The following is a 13,605-nucleotide window of genomic DNA, read 5'->3' on the forward strand; positions in this document are numbered from 1 at the left end:
CTTACTGCAGGTGGAAGATGCACAAGAAAAAGCAAGTTTGGCCTTAGCTGCTGCCCATTCTAGAGAGAGCTCACCCTCAGGACGACACCCTTATACCCATGGACAAACACACACCAGCCGTGCAGACTACTACCAGCAGCAGCTGATGGCTGAGCGAGAGCGTTTGCGTGCCCAGGGAGAGATGATGTTTCAGGGTAAGGGACCTTTCGCCGCTGCAATAGCTGGAGCAGTGAAGGATCGTGAGCGTCGTCTAGAAGAACGAAGGAAATCCACTGTCTTCCTTTCTGTTGGAACAATGGAGGGGGCATCTACCACCAGCTCTGACTCCCCCTCTCTGACTCAGTCTCACTCCATCGATGAACGGATGCTCACCCGAGAGCTGGGACAGCTGCCTCCCCCTGCCTTGGCACTAAGCCCCTCACCTAGTGGAACCACCTTTATCCATCCGCTCACAGGAAAGCCCCTGGACCCTAACTCTCCACTGGCTCTTGCGCTGGCCGCAAGGGAGAGAGCACTGACCTCCCAGAGCCAGTCCCCAACTAGTAGCCCAGAACCTAGGACTAAACAGGAGCGGGCTGGCCAGGGAGTAATATTCATTGACCCTCAGACCAAAGAGTCTCCACATGGGGAAGGGGCACCCTCAACTCCCCCTTTTTCGCCTAAAAGCGCCAAGGCAGCGGGGTATGGTGTTGGATCTTCTCCAGTATCTATTTTAGTTCCCCAGCCCACCAAACCACAGTGGGCCACATCCCCATCCCCTGTATCATTCCGGCAGGAGATGGAGGCCAGAGTAGAGGAAAGGAAGGAGGAAAAGAGACTAGAGGATAAAAAAAGTATGTTGATCAGTATTATGGATACGTCACAGCAAAAAACAGCAGGGCTTATCATGGTCCATGCTACCAGTAACGGCCAGGCTGTCGGGGTGGGTTCAGAACTAGTCTCTCAGCCCCAGGCCCAGCTTCAGACCCAGCCTCAAACTCAGCGTCCTGCTAGTCCAGCCCAAGAGAAGAGTCTGGCTCAGGGAAGCTCCGAGGAGGATGTGGATCCTTACACAGTGACCCTGCCCCCTGCAATGTTGTCCTCCAGTGATGAGGAAACTAGAGAGGAGCTACGTAAGATTGGAGTTGTTCCACCACCAGATGAGTTTGCTAATGGGCTGCTGGCACAGGCACAGGGGACGCCAATGTCCCCAACTAAACCTGTCTCCTCTCCCACCACCCCTACAACAACAACAACAACACCCCAAACTCCCTCAACCCCAACAACCCCAATGGTGACCCCCACCCAGCCTCAGCCTCCCCAGCCGGCACCTCCACCCAGTGCAGCAGCTGTCTCAGGGAAGCCCTCTGACCCTCTGGAGCCCCCACCGGTGGCCGAGTCTGGCTCTGCGGCTGACTCAGGCGTGGAGGAGGCTGACACGCGCAGCTCCAGCGACAGAGAGCGAGATCACCATCTCGAGACCACCAGCACCATCTCCACGGTTTCCAGCATGTCTACATTGTCCTCAGAAAGCGGCGAGCCTGCCGACACACACACCACGCACACCTCCTATGCCGACGGGCAGACTTTTGTGCTCGACAAGCCGCCAGTGCCTCCTAAGCCCCGACTTAAGTCCCAGATAGGAGGCAGTAAAGGCCCCGTCACCTTCAGGGACCCTTTGCTTAAGCAGAGCTCTGACAGCGAGCTGCTATCACAACAACAGGCTGCTGCCCTGGCTGCTGCTGCAGCTGGAGGAGTTGGGCTGCCCTCTGGTGGTTCAGCCTCAGTGACTGGACTAGCCCCCACCAAGCCGCGCTACCTCTTCCAGCGAAGGTCCAAGCTATGGGGGGACCCAGTGGAGCCTCGTGGGCAAGGGGTGGGGCTAGGTATTGGGAGTTTGGGCAATCTTGGTGGGCTGGGACTGGGGCTGGGTGTAGATGAGGGAGCAAAACCATCTGTTATGGGTGAGCTCAGTTCACGACTACAGCAGCTAAATAAAGACACTAGGTCACTGGGAGAGGAACCAATGGGAGCATCACTTGACCCGGGGAGAAAGTCACCTGTGGCAGGTGCCAGGTAAGAGGAAAGCTAGTAAACTGTACTGCAAAACTGTATTTAACACTGAATGACAAAACAAATGGTTACAATGATTTTAAGTGTTATTTATATATTTTACTCAGATCAATCAATTAATCAATTTTATTTGTCACATTAAATCGTATGGGGTACAAGTCCAGTAAAATGTAATCGCATAAACTCAACTTCAATTTCTGCATGATTCATCTTAAAGCAGAATGTGGTGGGTGGGTGGGAGGAGGGGTAGTCAGTGTCCTAATTTAGTATCCTAGTGGCCTGAGGGTAGAAACTCCTCCTGAGCCTCTAATAGGCCTATGTCACACTTCCTGCTTCTGGAACGTGGAGTAGGGAATCAGAACTTCCGGTCAACAGTCCCTTTCTCCATAAGGATTTAGATTATCAGCCATAGGGCCCTATTTTAACGATCTGAAACGCAAGTATGAAACGCCAAACGCAAGTAGCTTTGTGGGCGGATCTCACAAATCTTAAATTGGTTGGTCTGAAGTAGCTAGGTGTGGTTTGGGCGTAACGTGAAAATAACCAATCAGAGCGTCATCTCACATTCCCTTTAAGAGCAGGCGCTTTTTGTCGATCGCACATTGCTATTATGTCAGATAAATTCACGTCTTTGTCCGTGTGGCGTATGTTGCTGCGGCCTCTCGGGCGTATCTCCTCAAGTCTGGAGAGGATTGCTGCAGCCATGGAGCGTGGGCCTCCAAATGCACCACCTGCACCTGTTGTGCCCCTTCCTCCTCCCCCCACTTCATCTCCGTCCACCCGCTCCACCAGGAGCGCATCGCGCATTATCCAATCCCACCGTAGTTCAACATCACGTCTCCTCAAGTCCTCTAATATTTCCTCATTTATGTCATCAACACATCCATGATTCATGGAAATGTTGTGTAAAACACAACAAGCCACAAAGAATGCTGCGACTTTTTGAGGACTGTACTGTAAAATGCCTCCTGATCTATCCAAACACCTGAAGCGCATTTTCAGTAATATTTTTCTTTGTAATTATGTATGGTTTTCAAAAATGGGAACTGCTGTAGATGAGAGAAGTGTATGCGCGTTGTGCACACACTACATTATGGCCAAGCATTCGTCCCTAAAATAGCATCTGAATAACGCACTACTGACTTTAGACCAGCGCCACTGACTTTAGACCAGGTTTTTCCTGGTCAGTGGCGGAATTGTTTTCTGAAACTGCAAAATAGCACCACGTAACGTTTGCGCTGGAACACGCCTTCTCTTTTCGCTGAACCGCCCCCTAGAGCGCAAATACATTCCCTAATTTACCGACGTGCGTCTGTGGAGGGAAAAGTCTGCTGTGTGTCGGGTGCAAAATAGGAATGATACATGCGTCGGTGTACAAAGGCAATTGCGCTGAGTGTAAGATAGGGCACATAATGTCTAAACCATCCGAGATAGACTGACCACGAGCTACGTGGTTGTGAAACAAAAGTTTCTGCTCCTGTAGAAGCTAGAAGTCTTTATGAAACTAACCTTGTTTTAAGAAAAAAATGTTTTATCTTATGGAGAAAAACTACACTACCCACAACCCTAAGCGTAACAGTAACGTCTCTGATTTGTCCAACTTGCTGTTACCATAGAAACGTTTACCGTACCCGCGAAACCGCCTATGATAGTTTCTGTACGCGGTCTTGTACCTTTTGCCTTTTTTGCCATTTTCAAAATGTTTTTTACTTTGAGAGACTTAATTTACAATCCGAACCACATCGTTGTAGGTGACTTCAGGCAAGTTGTGGAGAGACTTGGTCCAGCAGTATCTATCGGGCTCCGCCATTGTAAAAAGGCTAAGCGGAAGAGCCGTATCCCCACTCAGAGAAGTTCTTCCGTCTTCAGTTGTTGCGTGACATAGGCCTATTGCTGGACTGGTCTATCGGGTACCTTCTGCCCAACCTCAATGGAAAGAAAAGTCTGTCTCTGTGATATGGACACTCCGTGATGTGGACACCAAGGTACTTGAAGATGTCCGCTCTTTCCCTGAGGACCTGTTGATATTAAGGGGGGCATAGTTCCTTCCCTGCTTCTTCCCAAAGTCCACTATTATCTCTTTAGTCTTGCTGACATGTATGAGTAGGTTGTTGTCCTGACACCAGCGGGTCAGGTCTTCTATTTCTTTCTGGTAGGCTGTTTGTTTGTGATCAGGCCCACCACAGCTGTGTCATCAGCAAACTTGATAATAGTTTTGGAGTAGATAGTGGCTACACAGTTGTGACTGTACAGGGACTACAGCAGAGAGCTCAAAACACAGCAACGGTGTTGAAGATGAGGGTGGAAGAGGTGTGTCCACTCACCCTCACCACCTGGGGTCTGCCTGTCAGGAAGTCAAGGATCTACATGCACAGTGAGATGATTAATCCTAGGTCTTTGAGCTTTGTGAGGATCCTGGAGGGACCTATGGTGTTAAATGCTGGACTGTAGTCAATAAACAGCAATCTCACATGGCTTCTTTTCTTTTCCAGGCGAGATAGGTTGCTGTGGAGCATGTGTGCTTTGGCATCTTGTGCTGATCGGTCGGGACGGTAGGCAAACTGTAAAAAGTCCACTGTGCTGGGTAGTATAGGAGCAGATGTAATCCTTGACCAGTTGTTCTTAGCATTTCATCACTACAGAGGTGAGTGCCACTGGGTGATAGTCATTCAGGCAGGCTCGTCTTGTTTTCTTGGGCACAGGAATGATGGTGGACTTCTTGAAGCACATGTGTATGACAGAATGAGCAAGTGACAAGTTGTATATCATTGGGAATATCTGTGCTAGTTGGTCAGCACACTGTTTGAGGACCCGCCCCCTGATACTGCCAGGTCTTGCTGCTTTCTTGGTGTTCACATGCTTGAAAGACCTCCTGACAGAAAGGGAGAAGGGTGTCCATTAACCTCACTTGCTATAGACGCATCAGCACTTGACAAGGAGGAGGGGGAGGATTTGTAATCTGTCATAATTCTTAGAATTTGCCACATGATCTTGCGGTTGCCCTCCTGGAACTGTAGTTCCACTTTCTTGCTGTTGTCCCTTTTTGCCTCCTTTACTGCTCTTCTCATATTGTAGGTTGCCGCTTTATAATTGTTAATGTTTCCAGACTGCATTCCTAATTTGAATGCGACATTGCATGTGTTTATGGCACCCGGGATGGTTCTGGTAATCCATGGTTTTTGTTTGTGGAATGATATAACTGTGGTTTTGGGCAAAGTTGCTTTTTGTTTTACAAATTAATTCTACCACAGACTCAGAGTGAATCAACATCAGTGACGTTGACAGTGGCATCCTGGAACCTGCTCCAGACTACGTCGTGTAGTGCAGACTGTAGGGTGGCCTCTGATTGGCCTGACCATTTCCTGATCTCACGCGTCGTTTATCAGTGTTTTAAGCCCCCAACGTCTCCTTCCAGGCAGAGCTGCGTGGAAGGCACTAGGATTAGGTTATGGTTATGGTTATGGTTATGGTTATGGTTATGGTTAGGTGCTTAGCGCTACCTTGAAGTCAGTTAGGCAATGGTTAGGGTTAGGGTTAAGGTTAGGGTTAGGTGCCTTGAAGTCAGCGGTCGCAGCGCTGCCTAGAAGGAGACGTTGGGGGCTTAAAACACCATTGAGCCATGCATAACTGGGGGCATGATAGAGAGAGTTAGCAATCTAAAGTAATTCCAGTGCCCAGCATAAGAAACAAATGTCTTTATGAATTAAAATTGCATACTTGTCAGACACTGGGTTTTAAGGTCCCATGGCATGAAAATGTCACTTTATGAGGTTTTTTAACATTAATATGCATTCCGCCAGCCTGCCTATGGTCCCCCAGTGGCTAGAAATGGCGACAGGTGTAAACCGAGCCCTGGGTATCCTGCTCTGCCTTTGAGAAAATGAAAGCTCAGATGAACCGATCTGGAATCTTGCTCCTTATGAGGTCATAAGGAGCAAGGTTACCTCCCTTTTCTTTGCTTTGCCCGCCCAGAGAATTTGGCCCATCCATGAGAGAGAGACATCATGGCTTTCAAACGAGCAAAGTGGCAGTTGGTCAAGGCCACACCTCCACCTTGCCCCCCCCTCTCTCCTCCTCAATAGCTACAGACACAGAAATGGCACATCCTAAGGAAAGCTCATTGTGGGACTGGCTCTAGTGGCTGTAATTCTGCACCAAGGCTGAATTTCGGGAAACAGACTTCAGATACAGTATTAGGGGACCACCAAGGTCTATATAAAAGCATCCAAAGAGCACCATGTCATGGGACCTTTAATTCTTTTCTGATGAAGTAGAGGTTTAGCATGCTTCAACCTCCTCACAAGGAAGCCTTCTTTTCTCCTGGTTACCCACATTTTATATTACTCTTTATTTAGATCAACTATTATGTTTACCATCGATAATCTGTTAATCTTTTTTTTTTTTTGCAAAAACAAGCCCACTGGAAGAGCAATTGGAAACATAGAGGTTTTCATTTATTATTTAAAAGCAAACTAAAATTTATAGACAATTATTTTGAGTCTATTTTAGTCTTACGTCTGATAGCATTTCTCTGGAAAGATGGAAACCCGGAGGCTGAGTCAAAGATGTCGGCATGATTTGGTAACTTACATTTATAAACATACATAAACATGCAAATGAATCCATATTTAGGCCAGTCCACCATGATGGTAAGCAGTAATGAGATCAGAGGTCATCAGCATTGTTGGCATTAGCTGAGATGTTAGTGTAACAACATTGTTAATATGTGCTATACCTTTCTATTGGTCATACAATATGTTGCAACTTCAGTAAATAAAATGCCAATATGAAGCATAGAAAAGAGTCAAAGACAAACTTGCTTCTCACACAGCGACACTGGGGTTATCTAAAGTATCTGAAGCACAGTGCTGTTTTGTCTGTTATCTGTGGGTTTCTTATTTCCACACCATACCTGAAAGTACAATGAAGTCCTTTATATTTCTGCAGATGTGAAGACACCGAAGAGAGTAAACCTTAAGGTTATAGCCCCTAGGGTAAACTTAAGCTTTTTTATATATTTTTTTATCAGCTAATCCCATTAAAAGATAAAAACTCTTTTTATACATTTTGTTTTATGTGTTTTGTTCTAACTACTGTATCACTTACCTTGTTTGCATCACCTGATTTTTTCATTTTGTGTGTGTGTGTGTGTGTGTGTGTGTGTGTGTGTGTGGGGGGGGTGGTGTGTGTGTGTGTGGTACAGTAGTAGTAGATTATCTGTTGGTGCAAACAAGGTACCAGGGTTTGTCTCTCACACACACCCTGTTGGGTTCTAACCTTTGACCCTGCTAGTAGCTACCCTTCCAGCTTTTCCTTGAGCTTTTCCCAGTCGTTGTTCAAATAATGCACAATACATCTTTATATCCACATCTCTTTGCAGCCATCACTGATATACATTTGATAAGACCAGAAATTGTAGTTTCCTTCTTATCAACTCCCCCCATCCTACAGTAATATCAGTGATAACCTCAAAGATTTAAGGATGTATTTTCAGAAGTATTTGAACATGACTGAACTATAATGGTGTGTCACGTTAAAATCATCCCCTCACAATCCTGGCATTAACAGCCATGTTAATGATGCGACCAGTACCAGACAAAGACCTGACCATGGGGAGTAACTGTCAAACAAATGTCTTTTTCTTTTAACACAATGTTTTTTATTGAGCCAAAGACTATTGTACTGAGGTAACATAGTCAAATCAGTGCTCATTTTTGTAGAAAGTGTGAAAGTAAGATTACAATCATTAATCTGTAGAACATTGGTACAAAAATAAAGAATTAGGACAAATAAAAGGCTTCTCTTTTGATCTACTCAGGATTTGGCCCGGTTGTCTTTTTATGGTTTGGCAGGTTGTAAGAACACATGCTTGCCCATTGTGATTTTACTCTGCCATGGAATTGACACTAATTGATGATTTTAATGGGCTCTTCAGTAGAATCCTTCATTCACAGTAATTTATGAATCAAAATGTAGCTTTCAAAGAGCTCAGGAGTTTGTAGGCACAGTAGATTTATATAGCCTTGCTCCTCTTCTTTCTTCTATCCGTGTCCTCATTTCTGTTCAAATTAATAAGGTGGGTGGACAATTTTGCTTTCATGTTCACTATACTTCACTGATGATTAAGAGGAGCTGAAAGATGCGAATAGACAATCTAAGATTTAGAAGATGTTAGAATAGACTCTTTTTTTTAGTCCTCTCATTGTATTAACATTGGTAGGAGGTGCTGACCAACTCTCCACAACTGGGACCAAAATGCTTCACATTTTTCAGCTTTCATTCAGCTGTCAACTAAATTAGTTACATAGCCATCCAAGAATGGAAAGTCTTTCAAGAATTGATCAGTATGGCTAGCTATTGGCTGTTTTATGCTGACTAGTAGTTTGGTGTCAACAGAAGTCTGCTGCTGCTACGCCTTGTTGTTGCTTCTGGACATCTCCGATGCAGAATTGACCTCCAGCACCTCCATACATGTAGCAATGTCATATATTTAGACCATCATTTTTTTTTTTTTATGAAAACAGTTGTGTAAGCATAAACTATTCTGCATTGTAAAAGCATCATAAGCATGTTTTGCAGTCCCATTCCTTTACTAGTAGTATAGTCTGTTACCAAAATACTGTAGTTTGGGTTGAAAAGCTCATTCATTCCTATTGCTTAAGACACTGCATTGCCTGGGTGACCACAAATGGAATATGAAGTCACCATGAAACATTGAGCCAAATTCAGCCATCAATCATAAGTCCGTACCTCAACAACATCATGATCCCTGGATGGAACAGGTGGCCATGATATCAAATACAACATATCATATAACACTCACTTATGATTGGGCTCATCCTCTCCTGAGATTATGCAATCAAATTCATCCTCACTAGTTCCATCCGTTTCCAACAGTTGATTGCCCTCGGCTGTGACAAAGATGATCATGCACACCATTATTTCTCTCTCTCCCTCTCTGTCTCTCTCTGCCTCCGCAATTGTTTCTCCTCACCTACTGGAGCATTTCACATGTAGCATAGGCCCCCTTAACTGCAGTGTTACTCCATCACCAACCCCATCCACTGTGTGCCCCATTTGAACCACTTCAAAAACCACACATGCTGCTGTATTTTGTCTCTCTTGTATCCACCTCGTTCACATGCTGTGTATCATAGCTTTGGGTTGTTTAAAAACCTGTGGTTTTCATTTGATTTCATTTGTGCTCTTTGGTTTTCTGTTCTTCTCTGTTCATGTAATTTGCATAACTTTGTTTTGTTTTTCAGTGATTGTGTTGAGGATGGCCATGGTCCCTGACTGACTTGCTTATTGGACACTGTAGGTTTCTTAAACCACGCTAAAACAGAACAAAATATGTTTATATAATTTATATTTGCAATTTGTATCTCTTGATTAGAAAACACATAAACACAACCCTTATATACAGCACATTCAAATGTAATTGACTACTTGAACTAAAACAAATGTGTGTTTGCCAACGAGAACAGTAGTTGTTTTAGTCCATCATTTCAGAATAAATACAAAAGCAATCACAAAAGTCAAGGGACATGTGCCCGCCTTTTATTTGTTTTTCTTTTGTTTGTGCAGTGTTTGATATGTGAATAGTGTGCTCATTTCTCTCTCATGTAGCCCACTGGTCAGACCTTCCAGTGCTGAAGCCACCTCTGCTGTCTTTGTCATGCTTATGCATCAATAACACACATACATAAAAACATGTACTCACAGCACCACTCATACAGCCACCTCCACACACCTGTACACACACATAAGGCGTGTCAAAGACAGCAGAGGTGGCTGAAGCAGACTATGAGTCTGGTTGGCAGGCTGCGTCTCATGGAGTGATGCTAACATTCTCTCCCATTGCTCTCTCTCTGCTCACCTTGCATGCTCCGCCCTGCTGCTCTGATCTGATTGGTCTAGAACTGACTGTGCGCCCAGGAGGGCAGGACGACTGTGTAAGTGCGCATGGAGCTCATCTCATATCCGTCGGCTCCCTGTAGTCTGATCAGTTTTGATTCTGATTTTTCCAGCTTGGCGCTGCCTTGTTCCATTACACTCTTTACTCCACATCAAAGTTTGTAACACATGTAGTAGAGGAGAAACATGTGCCACACTTGTACATAAGACACTCACTAACATGCATGAATAACAGACACCATTGCACCAACTCTTACCACATTTAGGCCTCCTCTTTTCTGCTTCTCCCTGCTTGCACCAAGCTAGACAAAACGTTCATGTTAGACTTAATCTAATCCATCCCTCTTCTCTTTTCCGACCATCTGTTCCTCCATTAGATCAGTAGTGTACTAATCAGCCACTTTAAGACTTCTTTTCACAAATTTATGCTATTATTTTCAAAAGAGGTCAGTCAGGTGTTAAAAGGTAGATAAACCAGCATTTATTGTTCTTTTGGAATATACTGAGGTGCCTGTTGTTGCAGTGTCAGATTCTTACTGCATAGGAATTTTTGCCAGATTATGTTAGTACAATTCTTCTACTTCATGCTGCAGATGGTAAGATTGGGTTGGTTGGTCACTGAGATTTCTGAAATGGTTGAATTACTGAATTGAGTTAATTAACTTCAGAGTAAATTACTATTAGTTTGATGAAATGAAGCTAAGCTTTAGAAAAAGATGCTGCTTTGTGTACCTTCATTTGGCCTTTGACAGACGTGATAAATGTTTTCTTATACACTATAATTCTCATAAAAGTGTGTGTGTGTGTGTGTGTGTGTGTGAATGTGTGTGCGCGTGCGTGCGTGCGTATGCGTGTTTGTATGCAGTCTGTAGTTGTAATGTAAAACGCCAAATCTGTTTGATACTGTAATCTAATTGTAAGCCTTTTGCTGTTTGTGGGTCACAGTGATCACTATAGGGAAGCATATCATACGCCTTAACAGGAAGTAACTTTTAATTAAAGTCATGGGAGGAAAAAAACTTTCAGTAATAGTCAGATGGACTGAGTGCAGGATGGGTGTCAGTGAAAACAGTGCCGTCTTATCTTGCATAGTTAATGTATTACTTAAAATAGTGATGCAAGTCTTATGTGACATATTCATGATTAAAAGAGTTTTATCCAAAGCTGTAAATAATCTCAGAAACTCATAATCAATGAGTGCAGCTTGCTGCTTTGTTGTTGATGTGATGTGAGACTAGCTTTGTGTGTCATTAACCTCAAGCCTACACTAACTTAACCTTAGAAGAACATATAGCGGTTAATAATACATATAACCCAAAGCTTGGTCTCCTTTTCTTCTTCTTTATTTTCACTTTTTTTCACCTTCACCTCCTCTGTTAACATTCCTGAAACCCTCTCTCTGTCTGTCTCCACCAGACTTTTCAGCAGCCTAGGGGAGCTCCACACCATTTCTCAGAGGGGTTATGGCACCACATACACCATCCGCCCTGGCAGCCGTTACCCCGTCACCCGACGCACCCCAAGCCCAGGTTCAGGCTCACCTGATCGGGGCGACCCTCTTGGAAGATTTTCAAGCTTTGGCCTACCGACTTCACCGACTACACCGCCACAAACCATCCTCAAATCCTCAAGCCTCAGCCTACCCCAGGAGCCTAAAGAGGTCCGCTTTGTAATGAGGAGCTCCAGCGCCCGTTCCCGCTCTCGTTCCCCGTCCCCATCACCTTCCCATTCCCCTGGCCTGGGGTCACCACTTTTAGCCCTCCGACCCTTCCACCAGAAACCCCTCCACCTCTGGAATAAGTACGACGTCGGCGACTGGCTGGAGAGCATCAATCTGGGGGAGCACAGAGCAGGGTTTCAGGAGCATGAGATCGAAGGCTCTCACCTCCCAGCTCTAACCAAGGAGGACTTTGCAGAGCTAGGAGTGACACGAGTCGGACACCGCATGAACATTGAACGAGCACTAAAAATGCTGCTAGAGAGCTGACCCCTGCCCTGAGACACAGCAACAGATGGAGAGAAAGACGAAGACAGAGCGGGCAAGATGTAGAGTTGATAAAATAGAAAAGATAGGGGCCACTCCTCTTTTACTCCGGCTGCTTTTATGTTCTGCATCACACATGTTTACCTGTGTACCTTAGCGACACTTCATGTTCCCGTTCTGCATTAATACCCTGCACTTAGCACTGCACTGACTAGGTGGAGTCAATCCATTTACCCCCTGTCCTCGGCCCTTAATGTCTGCCCACCTCCTTGCCTGCAGCCAATTAGATCAGACCTCAAAATGGGCTCTGTTCTTTCTTTGCAGAATAGCATGAGCTCCAATTAAAACATTTGATTTGTGAAAAGCTTCAGTTGTTCCCTTACCAACAGCCACACTTTCTCTCTCACTATTCCCTCCTCTCCTCTCTACCTCTATCCCTCCATCTATTAGGCCTCTGAAAGCCTTTTGCAGTTTGAGTAAAGGAGGAGGAGGAAGAATTTTCGTTCCAGACAGAAAGCTCAGTTGCCTTTCAAAATATTTATACAGAGATCATCAATGATGAACACAGGACTATGGACATAGAGCTGACACAACTCTGAAAAGGTGTGTCCCCTCTATACCTGCTGTTGTTTTTAAACCGAAGACTTTCGAGCCCAGAGGTGGCGCTCCACCAAGTAAACCACGGGAGAAAACCAATACGCCTTGGTACCCAGACTGTGCTATCTATTATATTTGGAGAATGTTTAACCAACACTCGTGGCTTTTTTCATAATCAATTTTTTTGGTTTTCCAAAGGGAATATTATATATAGGTATTATAAAATATGATATATATATGTATCTAAATATAGCTTTCAGAAGAAAAGACAATATTGCAAAGAGGAAATGTAATAAATTAATCTGCGCCTGTTTTTGGTTTTTAGTATAGAAGGCAGAGAGAAATCTTTAAATTTATTCCACCAATAGTTTACTCATTTCTACCAATTATATACATATATATATATATATATATATAAATATATATATTTGAAATAAAAAAAAGTATATAGATATGGAAATAAAATTTTTGTCATAGGTATACAACTTTCCTTATGGTCACCCTTTCTTGAACCGTAGCATGACGAGTTGCATTATGTCTTGGACAGAGAGTTTGATGTTTGTTTTTATTTTCTTACGGTCTTCCTTCATACTAAAGGGCATCCCATCCCGTAATGTGAGGCTCAGACCCCAGTTGACACCCATCCCTACTGCTTCAGCTACAGACTGACATGGTTCTGACCCTATTTTATCCACAACAACATACAGTTACAGTAGGACTACCTAATGAGACAGCTAATTGGTAAAAGGGGCTCTTCATCTTTTGCCTATTTATCACTCAGGGATGGACGTTTGGGGCACTAGCATGGAGAGGTTGTTGGTTGTTGTTTTATGACTATCTATTTAAATTTTTATCTGTGAGGACATTTTAACACCACCACAGTCTGCTAGTAAAATCTCCATCCCTGTGACCCCTGATGATGCTTGTCAGTCCAGTACAAGGTCTGGTATAGTGGAAGAAGGAAACACTGGGATGTTTCCCATCACCAGTAGAGAGGAAAGGATCATGGACGATAGCAGAAATCTCGGTAACACTTTACTTGAAGGTATCTACAT

General features: G+C 44.4%; 1 protein-coding gene across 1 annotated transcript in view; it reads left to right on the top strand.

The window, feature by feature from the left end:
* Positions 1-13,605, top strand: part of shank3a (SH3 and multiple ankyrin repeat domains 3a) — a 196,371-nt gene that overhangs the window by 182,682 nt on the left and 84 nt on the right. Inside the window, 2 exon segments of the mRNA XM_039807776.1 lie at positions 11-2,055; positions 11,386-13,605. The exon segment at positions 11,386-13,605 is cut by the window's right edge and continues 84 nt beyond it. Coding sequence (XP_039663710.1) covers positions 11-2,055; positions 11,386-11,956 — 2,616 coding nt within the window. The 3' untranslated portion in view covers positions 11,957-13,605.

This window comes from Perca fluviatilis, chromosome 8, assembly GCF_010015445.1.
Source record: "Perca fluviatilis chromosome 8, GENO_Pfluv_1.0, whole genome shotgun sequence".
Taxonomy (NCBI): domain Eukaryota; kingdom Metazoa; phylum Chordata; class Actinopteri; order Perciformes; family Percidae; genus Perca; species Perca fluviatilis.